Here is a 15,916-nt window from a genome sequence, read left to right on the forward strand (position 1 = left end):
CCAGCCTGGGCAACAGAGCGAGACTCCATCTCAAAAAAAAAAAAAAAGGAACTCCTGACCTCAGGTGATCCGCTCGTCTCGGCCTCCCAAAGTGCTGGGATTACAGGTGTGAACCACCACGCCTGCCCTTTTTTCTTTATTCTTAGGTGTTTTTACTTTTTATCTGTTTTTCACTTTTTCAAAAGGCCAGTTTGTATGTGGAGAGGTGCCAGCGAAGAGAAGCTGCTATCCTGATGTATTATGAGTTTTCTTTGTTCATTTTGATGTCTCTCTTGTCTGCTGAGCTAAGTTACGGCGGTGGGTGTGTGTGGTGGGGATTCTGGGGGGATGTGGCGAGGAGTTGGTGAACGGCCTGCATTTCTGGCCCTGAGGGTGATGGCGTTTGAATGGCTTTCGTAGGCATTGGGTGGGCATGGAGGGCAGTAACTTTGAGTAGATTGTGGCCAGTGGCCTCTGTTTTTCAAGCAAGACTCATTCTTCCTGTGGTTTAATTTTTTAGGCTTGGGAAACCCGCTACATGCTTTTGCTCTGGCTCTCCGTGACCTGCCTGATCCCTTTTGATTTTTCTCGCCTTGACGGGAACCTCCTCACCCAGCCTGGGCAAACACGAATGTCCATAATGGACCGTATTCTCCAAATAGCAGAGGTAAATATGCAGATAATTAGCTGCTAATTAGTACTCACTTTCATGTTCATGCTGTCTTGATATTAGTGGTTTACTTGGTAAGCTTTTGATATTTATTCAACTGCTGTTTTTTTCAGTGGGGTAAAATCCCATAGGATAACTTATTTTGAAATTGTGATAATTCATGTAGGGGTCAGGTTGAGTTAGCAAATCTCATTTCTTTGTAGATGATGCAAATACTCTGTTGAGGGTAATCATGGCAGATAAGGAAGGGTTTAGTGGCATGGTGAGAGAGAATAAGGACCCATTTTACATTTAGTTCTTAACGTTATATAAATAATAGATGTTCATTTGTAGGAGAACTAGAAAATAAAGATAAGCAAGAAAAACACTAAATTTAAATTTATGAAATTCTAGTGCCAAGAGATAAGTTTTTCTTCGAGCTTTTCCTGATGTAAATATTACGCATATAAACACAGCTTATTGTATTAGTTATCTATTAGATCATAACTAATTACCCCAAACTTGAGTGTTTGACACACATTTATCCTCTTGTAGTTTCTGTGGGTCGGGAGTCTGGCATGGCTGAGCTGGGTCCTTTGTGTCAAGCTTGCCCACAGCTGCAGTTAAAACTCGACGTGGGCAGGCTTTGCCCCAAGGCCATTGGATTGAGGCCACCCTCAGTTCTTTGCCACCTGGGCCCCTCCAACTTAGTGACTTATTCCATCAAAGCCTGCAAGGGAGAAACTCTGCTAATGAGATGGAAGTCATGATAATATGTTACCTGATCATGGAAGTGACGTCCCATTCCTCTGCCAGATCCTGTGGTTAGCAGCAAGTCACCGAGTCCAGCCTACGCAAGCGAGCACTAGGAGGCTGTCAGGCTCTGAGCCATCTCAGTTGTCTCGGTCTTCCTGCCACGCTGACCGCGACAGCCCTGGTCAGCATTCACTGAGTGCCTGCTGTGTGCCTGGCACCATTCAAACACTCATAGATTAATCTTTAATCACTTATGGATTAATAATTTAACCTATACATTGGGCTGGGCATGGTGGGTCACTCCTGTAATCCCAGCACTTTGGGAGGCTGGGGCGGGCAGATCACGTGAGGTTAGGACTTCGAGACCAGCCTGGCCAACATGGTGAAACCCTGTGTCTACTAAAAATACAAAAATTAGCTGGGCCTGGTGACAGATACCTGTAATCCCAGCTACTCAAGAGGCTGAGGCAGAAGAATCCCTTGAACCTGGGAGGTGGAGATTGTAGTGAACTGAGATTACGCCACTGCACTCCAGCCTGGGTGACGGAGCGAGAGTCCATCTCAAAAAAAAAAAAAAAAAATTTAACCTATACGTTGATGATTGATAGATCATCAGTGATTAATTAACTGTGATTAATAATCATTTAATTCTCCTTCATGAGGCTGTTGACAATTCTTACCCTCGTTTAACTGAGAAGGCAACAGGCATAAAAATTAATAACTTAGTTCACTTTGCTTATAAATGGTGGGTCCATGTTTGAATCCAGGCGGTTTATCTGGAGTCTGTGCTCTTCATCAGGGCTCAACATTGCCCCATGACCTGCTGTTCTGAGTCCTTTTTACCCTCAGCAACACGTTCTTAGTGTCTTACGATGTCAGCAAGTGTCGCCCTCATAATCGTTAAGGGAAAAGGTCCTCCATTGTAATCTAATTTAAAATTCTCTCTGATAGCTGGATGTTTTGTTTGTTCTTGTTTTGTTACGTTAGAGGTAGTGTGGTGATGGGCTGGGTGCGGTGGCTCACGCCTGTAATCCCAGCACTCTGGGAGGCCAAGGTGGGCAGATCACCTGAGGTCAGGAATTCGAGACCAGCCTGACCAACATGGAGAAAGCTTGTCTCTACTAAAAATACAACATTAGCTGGGCGTGGTGGCATGCGCCTGTAGTCCCAGCTACTCAGGAGGCTGAGGCAGAAGAATCGCTTGAACCTGGGAGGCGGAGGTTGTGGTGAGCCGATATCGCGCCATTGCACTCCATCCTGGGCAACAAGAGTGAAACTCTGTCTCAAAAAAAAAAAAAAAAGTAGTATGGTTTACCCACCCTTGTTTACTTGTCTGTGGAGAGGGACTGCCAGGTCAAGGGAGCATGGTTTGTCAAGACTTGGCACTCTGTGATTGCCGTTAGAAAGCCTGCCCCGGAGGCTGGGCACGGTGGCTCACACCTGTAATCCCAGCACTTTGGGAGGCCGAGGCAGGTGGATCACGAGGTCAGGAGTTCAAGACCAGCCTGGACAAGATGGTGAAACCCCATCTCTACTAAAAATACAAAAATTAGCCGGGAATGGTGGCTAGTGCCTGTGATCCTTTCATATTTATTCAACTGTTCTCCTACAGATGAACAGCTACTTGGGAGGCTGAGGCAGAGAATTGCTTGAACCCGGGAAGCAGAGGTTGCAGTGAGCCAAGATTGCACCACTGCACTCCAGCCTGGGCAGCAGAGCAAGACTCCGCCTCAAAAAAAAAAAAAAAAAAAAAGCCCGCCCCAGAAAAAAAGATCTTCTAAGTGTATCGTTATGGGAAAAAACAAACAAACAAACAAAAAAACTAGCCGAGACAAGCATTGGAAACATTTTAAGGCAGCCCTCCCAAAAATAAATCTAGCTGGGCATGGAGGTTTCATGCCTGTAATTCCAGCACTTTGGGAGGCCAGGGCGGGAGGATAGCTTGAGCCCAGGAGTTTGAGAGCAGCCTAGGCAATATAATGTGACTCAGTCTCTACCAAAAAATAAAAGAAAATTAGCCAGGTGTGGTGGTACACACCTTTGGTCCCAGCTATTCTGGAGGCTGAGGTGGGAGGGTCATCTGAGCTGGGGAGGTTGGTGCTGCAGTGAGTTTTTTTTTTTTGAGATGGAGTCTTGCCCTGTCACCCATGCTGGAGTGCAGTGGTCTAATCTCAACTCACTGCAGCCTCTGCCTTTGAGGCTCAAGCATTCCTCCCACCTCAGCCTCCTGAGTAGCTGGGATTACAGGCGTGCGCCATCATGCCTGGCCAATTTTTGTGTCATTAGTAGAGACGGGGTTTTACCATATTGACCAGGCTGGTCTCAAACTCCTGACCTCAGGTGATCCGCCTGCCCCAGCCTCTCAAAGTGCTGGGATTACAGGCGTGAGCCGCAGCGCCCAGCCTGCAGTGAGCTTTGCTCACACCACTGTACTCCAGCCTGGGTGACAGAGCGAGACCCGGTCTCAAAACAACAGCAAAAAAACCCTAAGACCAGCTACTGGGGAGGCTGAGGCAGTAGAATGGCGTGAACCTGGGAGGCGGAGCTTGCAGTGAGCCGAGATCGCGCCACGGCACTCCAGCCTGGGCGACAGAGCAAGACTCCGTCTCAAAAAAACAAAAACAAAAACAAAAACAAAAAATATAAACACCTACTATGTACCCCAAAAATTAAACACTAAAAATAAAAAATAGGTATTTGTAGTAAATCTAGGTGCTCTTCAGTTTGAACAGGGCCTCTTATCTAGTCTGAATACTCCAATACTGATGGTTCCCTTGTGCTGGAAGGCATATTAGGTGCTCAATGAATACTCTTGATTCTTTGTTACAATTGGGTAACTCCTTTGTTTACATTCTCCTGCTCTGTTCTTGCAAATGTGTGTTTCAAGGGGGTGTGACCAAATGCTCTGTGTAGCTCAGGCACTTCCTGGGTGAGTGTAGCAGTTGGCAGCTGTAGCCCTTGGCTCAGATTGAAGAGAGGTTTTTTTTTTTGCAGCTTTGGACTTAGGCCTGTGCTGGTAAGGTTTGTGAACGTGGGCCCTTGGGGAGCTGGTGAGGGTGGGACTGGTGACTGTGTGGTGTCCCCAAGGCTGGCGTGTGCAGGAGTGACCGTGTCTGTGCTTCACCCTTTCTTGCAGTCCTACTTGATTGTCAGTGACAAGGCCCGAGATGCAGCTGCCGTCCTTGTGTCCAGGTAAGTTTCCATGGCACATTTCTTGGTGTGTGGCTGGTGGGTTCTGAGAGGGGTTTGTTTGGGTACGTGTTTCATGTGTGTCTTCAGTCCTCAGACGAAGGACCCCGGGAAGTCTTTGGACTCTGTGGCTTTCTCTGAGGGAGCGTGCAGCAGTGTTTGGGCACAGAAGACCTCTGACCCTGAAATGACCACCCTCAGTGGTGGTTTGGGGTGCTGGTGGGGGTCACCTGACAGGCCCATTGACAGGAGTGCAGGTCTGGAAGCGGCGTGGCTATCATCCCTGGGGTGCAGCCCCTGCACAGGGATGGGGTGGCAGTTATGAGAAACATCTCAGGCCGTCTCCCATGGAGATGATGGGTGGTGTTGGGCCTCTGTGACTGGGGATGAAAATCCCCCAACATCCTGTGTTAACTGCACCCCCCGTGTGCCCCAGACAGGGGAAGGCGGTTTTCTCTGCTGAGTGCAGCAGGCCTGCGGTGTTGGAAAGATACTAAGGATGTGTGTATAGACTGAGCGAACCTGTTTCATGAGATGCAAGAAGGAAGAAAGCAATATTTCTAATCAGTATTTTACATGACACGTGATTTTAAGTACGTATGTAGTTTACTAAGTCAGAACAGTTGACATTTTCCCCCTTTGCAATAGTGAAAGTCGAAAGCTGGTCCTAAAACCTTTCGGTGGTTGTGGTTGGGAATACGGTCAGTGCCTCATGCAGCATCACCTTCACTCAGGTGTGTAGCTGCAACTTGCACAGTTTCTTTCCCAGAGAAGTGGGAGGAGAGAAGCTTCCTTTGTGGGGCAGTTGGAGGCATTGGATGAGGGGTTTGTGACAGCCTGGAGCTGAGGAAGGAACGCCTGAGTCCCCTGGAGCAGGTGAGGCCCCTCCTGAGAGGGCAGAGGCTGCTTCCTGTCTTGTCAAGGACATAAAAAGATGATTGTCTAATTATAAAAGTAATCTGTATGTATTTAGATAATAGAGCATGAAGTACAAAATAAAACCTTTGAATGCTTTCATCCCATGGGGGTGTGATGGCCCCTGTCTCCCTACCGGGTGGCACCAACTCTGTCCATGGCTCAGTTGCTGCACTCAATTCTTTGCACCACGGACCAGGAGATGGGCCTGGTGCGCCATTGTCTTCTTCCAAAACGAGATGACCTGGTGCGAGCGTGTCTTTTCTTTTTCTTTCTTTCTTTTTTTTTTTTTTAATTGAGATGGAGTCTCACTTTGTCGCCCAGGCTGGTGTGCAGTGGTGCAATCTTGGCTCACTGCAAGCTCTGCCTCCCGGTTTCACACCATTCTCCTGCCTCAGCCTCCCGAGTAGCTGGGACTACAGGTGCCCGCCACCACGCTCAGCTAATTTTTTTTTGTATTTTCAGTAGAGATGGGGTATCACTGTGTCAGCCAGGATGGTCTCCATCTCCTGACCTCGTGATCCGCCCACCTCGGCCTCCCAAAGTGCTGAGATTTCAGGTGTGAGCCACCGCGCCCGGCCCGAGTGTGTCTTTTTTTTTTTTTTTTTTTATTAACTTTTTTAGTATTTATTGATCATTCTTGGGTGTTTCTCGGAGAGGGGGATTTGGCAGGGTCATAGGAAAATAGTGGAGGGAAGGCCAGCAGATAAACATGTGAACAAAGGTCTCTGGTTTTCCTAGGCAGAGGGCCCTGCGGCCTTCCGCAGTGTTTGTGTCCCTGGGTACTTGAGAGTAGGGAGTGGTGATGACTCTTAAGGAGCATGCTGCCTTCAAGCATCTGTTTAACAAAGCACATCTTGCACCGCCCTTAATCCATTTAACTCTGAGTGGACACAGCACATGTTTCAGAGAGCACGGGGTTGGGGGTAAGGTTATAGATTAACAGCATCCCAAGGCAGAAGAATTTTTCTTAGTACAGAACAAAATGGAGTCTCCTATGTCTACTACTTTCTACACAGACACAGTAACAAACTGATCTCTCTTTCTTTTCCCCACATTTCCACCTTTTCTATTTGACAAAACCGCCATTGTCATCATGGCCCGTTCTCAATGAGCTGTTGGGTACACCTCCCAGATGGGGTGGCGGCTGGGCAGAGGGGCTCCTCACTTCCCAGATGGGGCGGCCGGGCAGAGGCGCCCCCCACCTCCCAGACGGAGCGGCGGCCGGGCGGGGGCTGCCCCCCACCTCCCGGACGGGGCGGCTGGCCAGGCGGGGGCTGCCCCCCACCCGAGTGTGTCTACCTGTCGTTTGTGGTGGGACATTTAGACTGCTGCCCTCCCAATTTGGTATTAAAACTCAATATTGCAAACAGTCCACGTAAAATTGTGTACCGTTCTGACTGATTTCTAGGGATGAGTTTCTACAAGTGGAGTGCACATTTTCAGGGTCTGAATGCAATTACTGGAGAGGCTGAACAAGTTGGAAGTTCTTTCCCCGTCTTTTCCAGTTGGGTCAAACCTTAAGAATGTTTGCCAACTTCGTTCAATGGAAAATAGTATCTGCTTTTATTCTTACTTTTCTTAGCAGCGGTACTGAGGGTTGGGTAGATTTTTGCCGAGCTTGGCTCTGTGGAGTGCGGTGCCTGTGGGCCAGGAGGCACCATCTGAGTACTTCTCCCTCCGTGGGGTCCTCCAGGAAAAGTGAGAGCGCTGGCTCGGGATCCCGGGCGGACTCCTGGCGAGACACCGCAGCGCCACCTAGTGCCGGGATGAGCAGGTGCTTTTCGGCCGAGCCAGTTTCCGTGCAGAACACCTGAGCCTGGGATCCAGGAGAGGTGGTGCCTGGGGGCGTCGGTGCCGTGGAGCCTTTCTCCCCCTTGGTCTCGCACACTCTCGCACACTGATTCTCAAGAGTGTTTGAGAATGGCGGATGCCGTCAGTGGAAGAGCTCTTACAGGTGCTTGGCCGGTTCCCTCGACACCTCCCAGACTCACCGCAGGTTCTGAGTTTCCTGTACTTCTCAGACCCCTTTTTGGTGAGGATTGTTCAGGTAAGGCCAGGGCTGCGAGGAGTCCTGTGCCAGCATTTGTCTGCAGTACAGGTTCGTTTTCTGCTCTCCAGGGAGGAGCAGCCTGCTCTAGCCCACTTTGCTCTCAGGATTGAATGCTTCTCCCTGTATCACTGGCGGCTCTACAGCTGCACCCGTCTCCCTTGATTAACTGAGCTTGCCAACATCCACAGCGCTGTAGGTGGTGCTTGGTGTTACAGTGTTGCTAGAACATGCAGATTGAATGCTGCCTTAGAAACCCACAGGAAGGGGAACATCACACTCTGGGGACTGTTGTGGGGTGGGGGGAGGGGGGAGGGATAGCATTGGGAGATGTACCTAATGCTAGATGACAAGTTAGTGGGTGCAGCACACCAGCATGGCACATGTATACATATGTAACTAACCTGCACAATGTGCACATGTACCCTAAAACTTAAAGTATAATAATAAAAAAAAATAAAAAAAAAAAAGAAAGAAACCCTTTAATAGATATGCCTTTCGCCAGGCGCGGTGGCTCATGCCTGTAATCCCAGCACTTTGGGAGGCCAAGACAGGTGGATCACCTGAGGTCAGGAGTTCAAGACCAGCCTGGCCAACATGGTGAAACCCTCTCTCCACTAAAAATACAAAAAAATTAGCTGGGCGTGGTGGTGCGTGCCTCTAATTCCAGATACTTGGGAGGCTGAGGCAGGACAATCGCTTGAGCCCAGGAGGCAGAGGTTGCAGTGAGCAGAGATCGCACCATTGCACTCCAGCCTGGGCAACAGAGCAAGACTCCATCTCAAAAAAAAAAAGAGGTACGCTGTATGCAGAAAAGTTGGAAATCTTGGCATGGCGTGGTGGCATGCACCTGTGGTCCCAGCTATTCCGAAGGCTGAGTGGGAGGATTGCTTGAGCCCAGAAGGTTGAGGTTTCAGTGAGCTGTGATTGCGCCACTGCATTCCAGCCCGCACAACAGAGCAAGACCCTGTCTCAAAAAAAAGTTGGAAATCTTGAAACATAGAAGTTGGAAAAAAATATATAGGTAATTCTTCTACACAGTACGTGTACCGTGTTTATCTTTTTTGTACCGTTATGACATTTAATGTGCACAACGTGATCTTAACAAGTCAGAGTCAGCGTTGTGCTTTTTCACCTAATTTCATGTAACTGCTGATGAATGACTCTGTCATGTTCTGCTGTGTTTCGATACTGCACTCAGCTCTGTCACTTCCTGCCTCTTGTGAGCAGTCACGGATGCCTGGGTTTGGTTACAGACCCGTTCTCGTGTCAGGATTGTTTCGTGAGGATGGGCCCTTAGAGATGGACTTCTGGGTTCCAGGACACGAGAGTGGTGGTGGGGTCTGCACACCTGGTGGCTCTCGGCTGCTCTCTGAGCAGTGCTTTGGTGGCTGAGGCAGCCCCAGGAACACCCCACCCCCAAATTGGATTAAACGTGGTGTCACTGATTGCAGATATTTAATTGGCATCACACTGATTGCCCTCACCTTAGGTGTTACATACTCCGCTTCGTGACCTGACTCTGAGTGTCTGTGGGCTCCTTGGGGCCTTTTCTTCTCCACGAGTGTGAGTTTCCTCCGGTGAAGGACGATGGGGATTGCCCCAGGTGGTTGTTGGCCTTTTCCTTTTTTTTTGGACCAAAGTTTTAATTTTAATGTCAAACCATTTTTTTCTCTTTTATTTAGTTATTTTTACTTTTAAGCCTGAAGTCTTATTAAGAGATTTAACAAGTAGTCATTTATATTTTTCTCTACCGTTTATTGTTTAAGACAGAATTATTGATTCATTTGGCGTTTCTTTTGGTCTACAGTAGAACCCCGCCCTTCCCAGTAGGTAACCAGTTGCTTTAGTGCCATTTTGTGTCTGTAGGGACCAGCACCACAAGGTCAGTGGGTTTCTCCCCGTGTGTGGAGATGAGAGAGTGTAGAAATAAAGACACAAGACAAAGAGATAAAAGACAGCTGGGCCTGGGGGACAACTACCACCAAGACGCGGAGACTGGTAGTGGCCCTGAATGCCAATCTGTGCTGATATTTATTGGATACAAGACAAAGGGTCAGGATAAGGACAGTGAGCCATCTCCAACGATAGGTAAGGTCACGTGGGTCACGTGTCCACTGGACAGGGGGCCCTTCCCTGCCTGACAGCCAAGGCAGAGAGAGAGAGAGGAGAAGGAGAGAAACAGCTTACATTATTATTTCTGCTTATCAGAGACTTTTAGTACTTTCACTAATTTGCTACTGCTAACTAAACGGCAGAGCCAGGTGTACAGGATGGAACGTGAAGGCGGACTAGGAGCGTGACCACTGAAGCACAGCATCACAGGGAGACGGTTAGGCCTCTGGATAACTGCGGGCGAGCCTGACTGATGTCAGATCCTCCACAGGAGGTGGAGGAGTAGAGTCTTCTCTAAACTCCCCTGGGGAAAGGGAGACTCCCTTTCCCGGTCTGCTAAGTAGCGGGTGTTTTTCCTTGGCACTGACGCTACCGCTAGACCACGATCCGCTTGTCAACAGGCGTCTTCCCAGATGCTGGCGTTACCGCTAGACCAAGGAGCCCTCTGGTGGCCCTGTCTGGGCATGACAGAAGGCTCGCACTCTTGTCTTCTGGTCACACCTCACTATGTTCCCTCAGCTCCTATCTCTGTATGGCCTGGCTTTTCCTAGGTTATGATTATAGAGCGAGGATTATTATAATATTGGAATAAAGAGTAATTGCTACAAACTAATGATTAATGATATTCATATATAATCATATCTAAGATCTATATCTTGTATAACTACTCTTGTTTTATATTTTATTATATTGGAACAGCTCATGTCCTTGGTCTCTTGCCTCGGCACCTGGGTGGCTTGCCGCCCACAGTATTCCGCTTTTCCATTCATTTCTAATGCTCTGTAGGAACTCTGTGCGTTTTAAAGGGAATAGGGTTTGTCACCACCTTAATGCTGCTTCCTTCTGCGATGAAGTTAACTGCCTTGGGCCCCTTTTGCAGATCCGCTAAAGTTAACTCTCCTGGGGAGGACACATGAGTTTCTTTTTTCTTTCCTTTTCTTTTCGAGACAGGGTCTCACTCTGTTGCCCAGGCTGGAGTGCAGTGGCGTGATCACAGTTTACTGCAACCTCCACCTCCTAGGCTCAAGCAATCCTCCCACCTTAGCCTCCCCAGTAGCTGGGACTGCAGGCGCATGCCACGACACCCAGCCAACTTCTTTCTCTTTTTTTTTTTTTTTTGAGACGGAGCTTTGCTCTTGTTGCCCAGGCTGGAGTGCAGTGGCGTGATTTTGGCTCTACTGGAGTGCAGTGGCGTGATCTCAGCTCCACTGCAACCTCTGCCTCCCTGGTTCAAGTGATTATCCTGCCTCAGCCTCCTGAGTAGCTGGGATTACAGGTGTGCGCCACCACCCCTGGCTAATTTTTGTATTTTTAGTAGAGACGGGGTTTCACCATAGTGGCCAGGGTGGTCTCAAACTCCTGACCTCAGGTGATCCACCCGCCTTGACCTCCCAAAGTGTTGGAATTACAGGCATGAGCCACTGCACCCAGCCACGCCTGGCTAATTTTTGTATTGTTTTCTAGAGATGGGGTTTATTTATTTATTTATTTATTTATTTATTTTTGACGGGGTCTTGCTCTGTTGCTAGGCCGGAGTGCAATGGTGCGATCTCGGCTCACTGCAACCTCCGCCTCCTGAGTTCAAGTGATACTCATGCCTCAGCCTCCCGAGTAGCTGGGATTACAGGAATGTGCCACCATGCCCAGCTAATTTTTTAATATTTTTAGTAGAGATGGGGTGCAAGACAGGCTGTTCTTGAACTTCTGACGTCGTGATTCACCTGCCTTGGCCTCCCAAAGTGCTGGGATTACGGGCTTGAGCCACCGCGCCTGGCCAAGATGGGGGTCTTACCATGTTTACCAGGCTGGTCTTGAACTCCTGAACTCAAGCTATTCACCCACCTCCGCCTCCCAAATTGCTGGGATTACAGGTGTGAGCCACTGTGCCCAGCCAAAAGATTCTTTACTTTCTGGAAATAGGGACTTCTTTCCCCATTGTTCATGCTGAGCCCCTCCCTAAGCGTGCTCCACAGGGACAGTGGCGGAGGGGAGAGGTCCTTGCTGTTACGAGCAGTTGGCAGGTGCCAGCCGTCCTGTCAGCCGGGCAGCGCTTCTGTTTTGTGAGGGCCATGACCGAGTAGGATGGCACGTGCGTGGCTGTCTCCTGTGTGTTAAGTGCCCTGAGAGGGCTTGTCCCCACGGAAGCATGGAGCCGGCTCTCGTGCAGGCCAACTGGATGGATGTGCTGGAACAAGGGCCGGGAAGGTGGGATGGCCGGAGTTGAAGTTGAAGTGGAGATGACGTGGGGGCCGGAGGGAGGGTGGGCGTCGTAGCCTGGCAGCTCCAGCTTCCACGTCTCACCCTGCCTGGGGTCTCCATGTAGCTGTCTCGTGGACGTCGCATGGGGCACTCCCCCACGTGGACTCTTCCACCTCCTGGCCCTCCCAAGTGTCCCTTCCGGGAGGTGGCCTTGTGGCTGTTGAGGGAGCGCCTGGTGCCTCCCTTCTGGCATCACTGCCGTCTCCTCACCACCCCCCCATAAAGGTGTGGCTAGGATGCCAGTCAGACCTGCCGGCATGGCCTAAAAAGGAGGTGGGCAGGCTTAGCCACTACTGGTCCTGTCCCCGGCACCTCTCCCACTCGGCTGCTCTGCTTCCGACCATGTTGCCTTTGCAGTTCGCGAGTTCCCTTGGCTCCCTTCTGCCCTGGGCCCTGGCTCTCCTGCTTTCCTGGGCAGCAGCACTTTCCTACCAGGTTTTGCAGCCCCCCTCGTTGAGCTCTGTGGCTTCACGTCCTCTCTCTAACGAGGCCCTGCCCTCCCATTTCCTTCGTGACTTTTCTTTGCACTTTGGAAGTCCCCAGCTGTTTGTCGTTTCTCTCCAGAGTGTCAGCTGTGGGAGGGAAGGGCCTTGTCTGTTCTCCGTGTGGCAGTGCCAGTCTCGATCATGGAGGCAAGCTGGGGGCCTGGCCTATGAACTGCTGGTGGAGAAATAAGGAGGATCTGGGCTAATTAGCTGGGCATGGTGGCGTGAGCTTGTAGTCCCAGCTACTCGAGAGGCTGAGGCAGGAGAATTGCTTGAACCTGGGAGGCAGAGGTTGCAGTGAGTCTAGATCACACCACTGCATTCCAGCCTGGGTGACAGCACAAGACTCCATCTCAAAAAAAAGGAAGACTTGGGCTTTTTTTTTTTTTTTGAGACAGAGTCTTGTTCTGTCGCTCAGGCTGGAGTGCAGTGGCACAATCTTGGCTCACTGCAACCTCCGCCTCCCGGGTTCACGCGATTCTCCAGCCTTAGCCTCCTGAGTAGCTGGGATTACAGGCGCACAGCACCACACCCGGCTAATGTTTTGTGTGTTTTTAGTAGCGACAGGGTTTCACTATCTTGGCCAGACTGGTCTCGAACTCCTGACCTCGTGATCCGCCCCTCCTCGTCCTCCAAAGTGCTGGGATTACAGGCGTGAGCCACTGCGCCCGGCCAGATTTGGGCTTTTGGTTTGGGAGCTCTGTGCGCTCAAGGTGTCCTGCGCTGAGGCCGGGCTGCAAGAGGGGTGGGGAGTGTGAGCACTGCCTGGAACATGAGGCCGAGTCCAACAGGGAAGACTTTCATGGGGCTACACGAGCGGCTGGCTGTGGAAACAGGCCTGTGCACAAGCTACACGAGCGGCTGGCTGTGGAAACAGGCCTGTGCACAAGACGCATGGCAGGTGTGGGGGAGGGAGGTCCGAGGGGCTGGGGCCCAGCTGCCGGGGCCAGGCCTTGCACGTGGGCACGGTGTCCTGAGGTTAAGGGATGCGGAGTTGGGTCCAGGGAGGAGGGAGGGGCTGAGAAGTGGGCAGGGGCTCCCTGGCGGTGATGGGGACAGGTAAAACTGGGGGGGTGGAGGGGGCAGGCGGGAGGGGATGGGCAGTAGGCCTGGGTGCGACCTGAGAGGTTGTGGTGGGGAACCGGCTGCTGAGGGCCCTGGTCAGGGCAGCGACTTGGTTTCTAGGGTTGGAGAGAGGAGGAACTAGCTGGAGGAGGACAGGACTCAGTACAGAGCTGGCATCTTGGTGTAAGGGTGCGTGAGGTGGGAGGGCCTGGGGAGGTGGGTGTGTGTGGGGTGGGCTGGTGAGGCGTGGGCGAGGTCTCAGTGCTTGAGGCCTTGGTTGAGCTGTATCCTTTTGGCAGATTTATCACACGTCCTGATGTCAAGCAAAGCAAGATGGCTGAGTTCCTGGACTGGAGCTTGTGCAACCTGGCCCGTTCCTCCTTCCAGACCATGCAGGGGGTCATCACCATGGATGGGACGCTGCAGGCCCTGGTAAGTGCTGCCCGCAGGGGCTGTGGAGATAGCAGGGAAATGGTGCCTTACATGGGGACCACGGAATGATGTTACCTGTGATTCCATCTTGACTAATTGGAACCCCGTGGGATTGATTTAACCCGGCCAGGGTCTTGGGCAGTTTCCTTTTCCCTCTGCTTTGGGTCCTGCCTCAGGCAGGGCTGGTTTCTGCGCTGGTGCTGGTGGATGGGCTTGGAGCCCCACCTGTTGCCAGCAGAGGGCAGTGGTGCCACGCAGCTGGGGCTCCCCGGGGTAGGTTTCTCCGCATCTGAGCTGCTTAGTTCCTGTGTAAGTGCAGAGACTGAACGAGCTCTAATAAAACAAGGTGGGTGAGTTGAAACTTGATTCTGTTCCTTTGCACTGGGCTCGGGTTGGATGTTCCTGACTGCTTCGTTTGGACACAGACCCTGGCCTCTGCCTGCAGGTGCCTGGTTAGTGCCCTGGCTGCAGCCCTTTGCCAGCCCTTTCCCTGCCCTTTCGCTCTGGTTGTCTCTTGTGTTACCTTTTCTTGTGCTAACGAGGAGGAAAGGTCAAGTCTCAGAAGAGGGCAAAGCCTCTTTTGGGTCAGCCTCCTGGAGGCTGCAGCTCCCTGGTCAGCCTCCTGGAGGGGGAGCTGGCAGCCAGCTGTGGCCTTTGGCGTGGTGGGTTCAGCGCCTTCTTCTCTCTTTAATTACAGCGGGTGAGGCTTTGAGAGCACTTCTCATCCTTGTCTCACGCTGTGGAGCCCGTGGTCCCTCTGAGGAGCGGGGCACTTTGTTCTTGTTCAAAAAATATATTTTATAGAGACAGGGTCTTGCTGTGTAGGTCAGGGTGGTCTTAAACTCCTGGCCTCAAGTGATCCTCCTGCCTTTGTGATCATCCCAAAGTGCTGGGATTACAGGCTTGAGCCGCCGCGCCTGGAAGGACACTTTGGAGTGCGTTTTAGGGGAGATGACGAGTGCCACCTCGCCGCGGCGTCTTCCTGTCCGTGGCGGCGTCCTCCTGTCCGCAGCATCGTCTTCCTATCCGCGGTGTTGTCTTCCTATCCGCGGCGTTGTCTTCCTGTCTGTAGCATCGTCCTGTCTGCGGTGGCGTCCTCCTGTCCGCAGAGACGTCCTCATGTCCTCAGTGTTGTCTTCCTGCCCATGGCGTTGTCTTCCTGTGTGCGGCGGCCTCCTGTGCGCGGTGCCCTCCTGTCCATGGCGGCCTCCTGTCCGCTGCGCCCTCCTGTCCGCGGCGTCGTCTTCCTGTCCGCGGCATGCTCCTGTCTGCGGTGTCATCTTCCTGTCTGTGGTATCATCTTCCTGTCCGCGGTTTTGTCCTGGCCGTGGCAGGTTCTGCCAGGGAGTGGGAGGCTGTCAGTTGGGTGGAGGGGGGCTGTGGGAGTGATAGCCTGGGGTGGGGGCGTACGTTTCTTGAGGGGGAATTGGGAAGTGTCCTCAGTGTCTGCTGCTTCCCGGTCATGCTGCCGTGGTCTTCAGGAGGGCAGCCTTTCAAATGAGGAAAGGGTTTCAGACGTGTGAGAGAAAACTGCAGACGTGTTTCCTGGAGCCTGTGCTCTGCCCAGGTGATGTCTGTTTTCTTCAGGCCTCCCCTCAACCTCCACATAAATGTGACAGATTCAGCAGTTTTCAAAAATCAAGATATAATTCACATACCACAAGTAATTCATCCTTCTAAGGTAAACAATTCTGTAGTTTTCTGTGCGGTCATCACCATTATCTAACTTCAGAACACTGTCATCATCGTGAGAGAAACCTTGATTGCACCGAGCAGTCCGTCCCTCACCTTCCCCAGCCCCCGCAGCCGTGGATCCATGTGCTGTCCCTGTGGACTTGCTGGTTGCGGACATCTTACCTCACCAGAGTCGTACACGACACAGCCTTTTGCGTCTGGCCTTCACTGAGCCCGATGTGTCCAAGGTTCATCCGCGCTGTGGTGTTGTCAGTGCCTCGTTCCCTTTATGGCTGAATCATAAGCCAACGTGTGGGTATTTTCCGTAAGCCAGCGTGTGGGTATTTT

The 15,916-nt window shown here is 51.3% G+C and overlaps 1 protein-coding gene across 2 annotated transcripts in view; it reads left to right on the forward strand.

Moving 5' to 3' along the window:
• The window catches only part of TBCD (tubulin folding cofactor D), a 200,357-nt gene that overhangs the window by 15,473 nt on the left and 168,968 nt on the right, over positions 1-15,916 (forward strand). For both annotated transcript variants that reach the window (XM_034943211.3, XM_055101986.2), the window contains exons 5-7: positions 500-646; positions 4,521-4,576; positions 13,762-13,894. In XM_034943211.3, the coding sequence (XP_034799102.1) occupies positions 500-646; positions 4,521-4,576; positions 13,762-13,894 (336 nt within the window). The remainder of the gene's footprint in view (positions 1-499; positions 647-4,520; positions 4,577-13,761; positions 13,895-15,916) is intronic.

Source organism: Pan paniscus, chromosome 19 (assembly GCF_029289425.2).
Source record: "Pan paniscus chromosome 19, NHGRI_mPanPan1-v2.0_pri, whole genome shotgun sequence".
Lineage (NCBI taxonomy): Eukaryota > Metazoa > Chordata > Mammalia > Primates > Hominidae > Pan > Pan paniscus.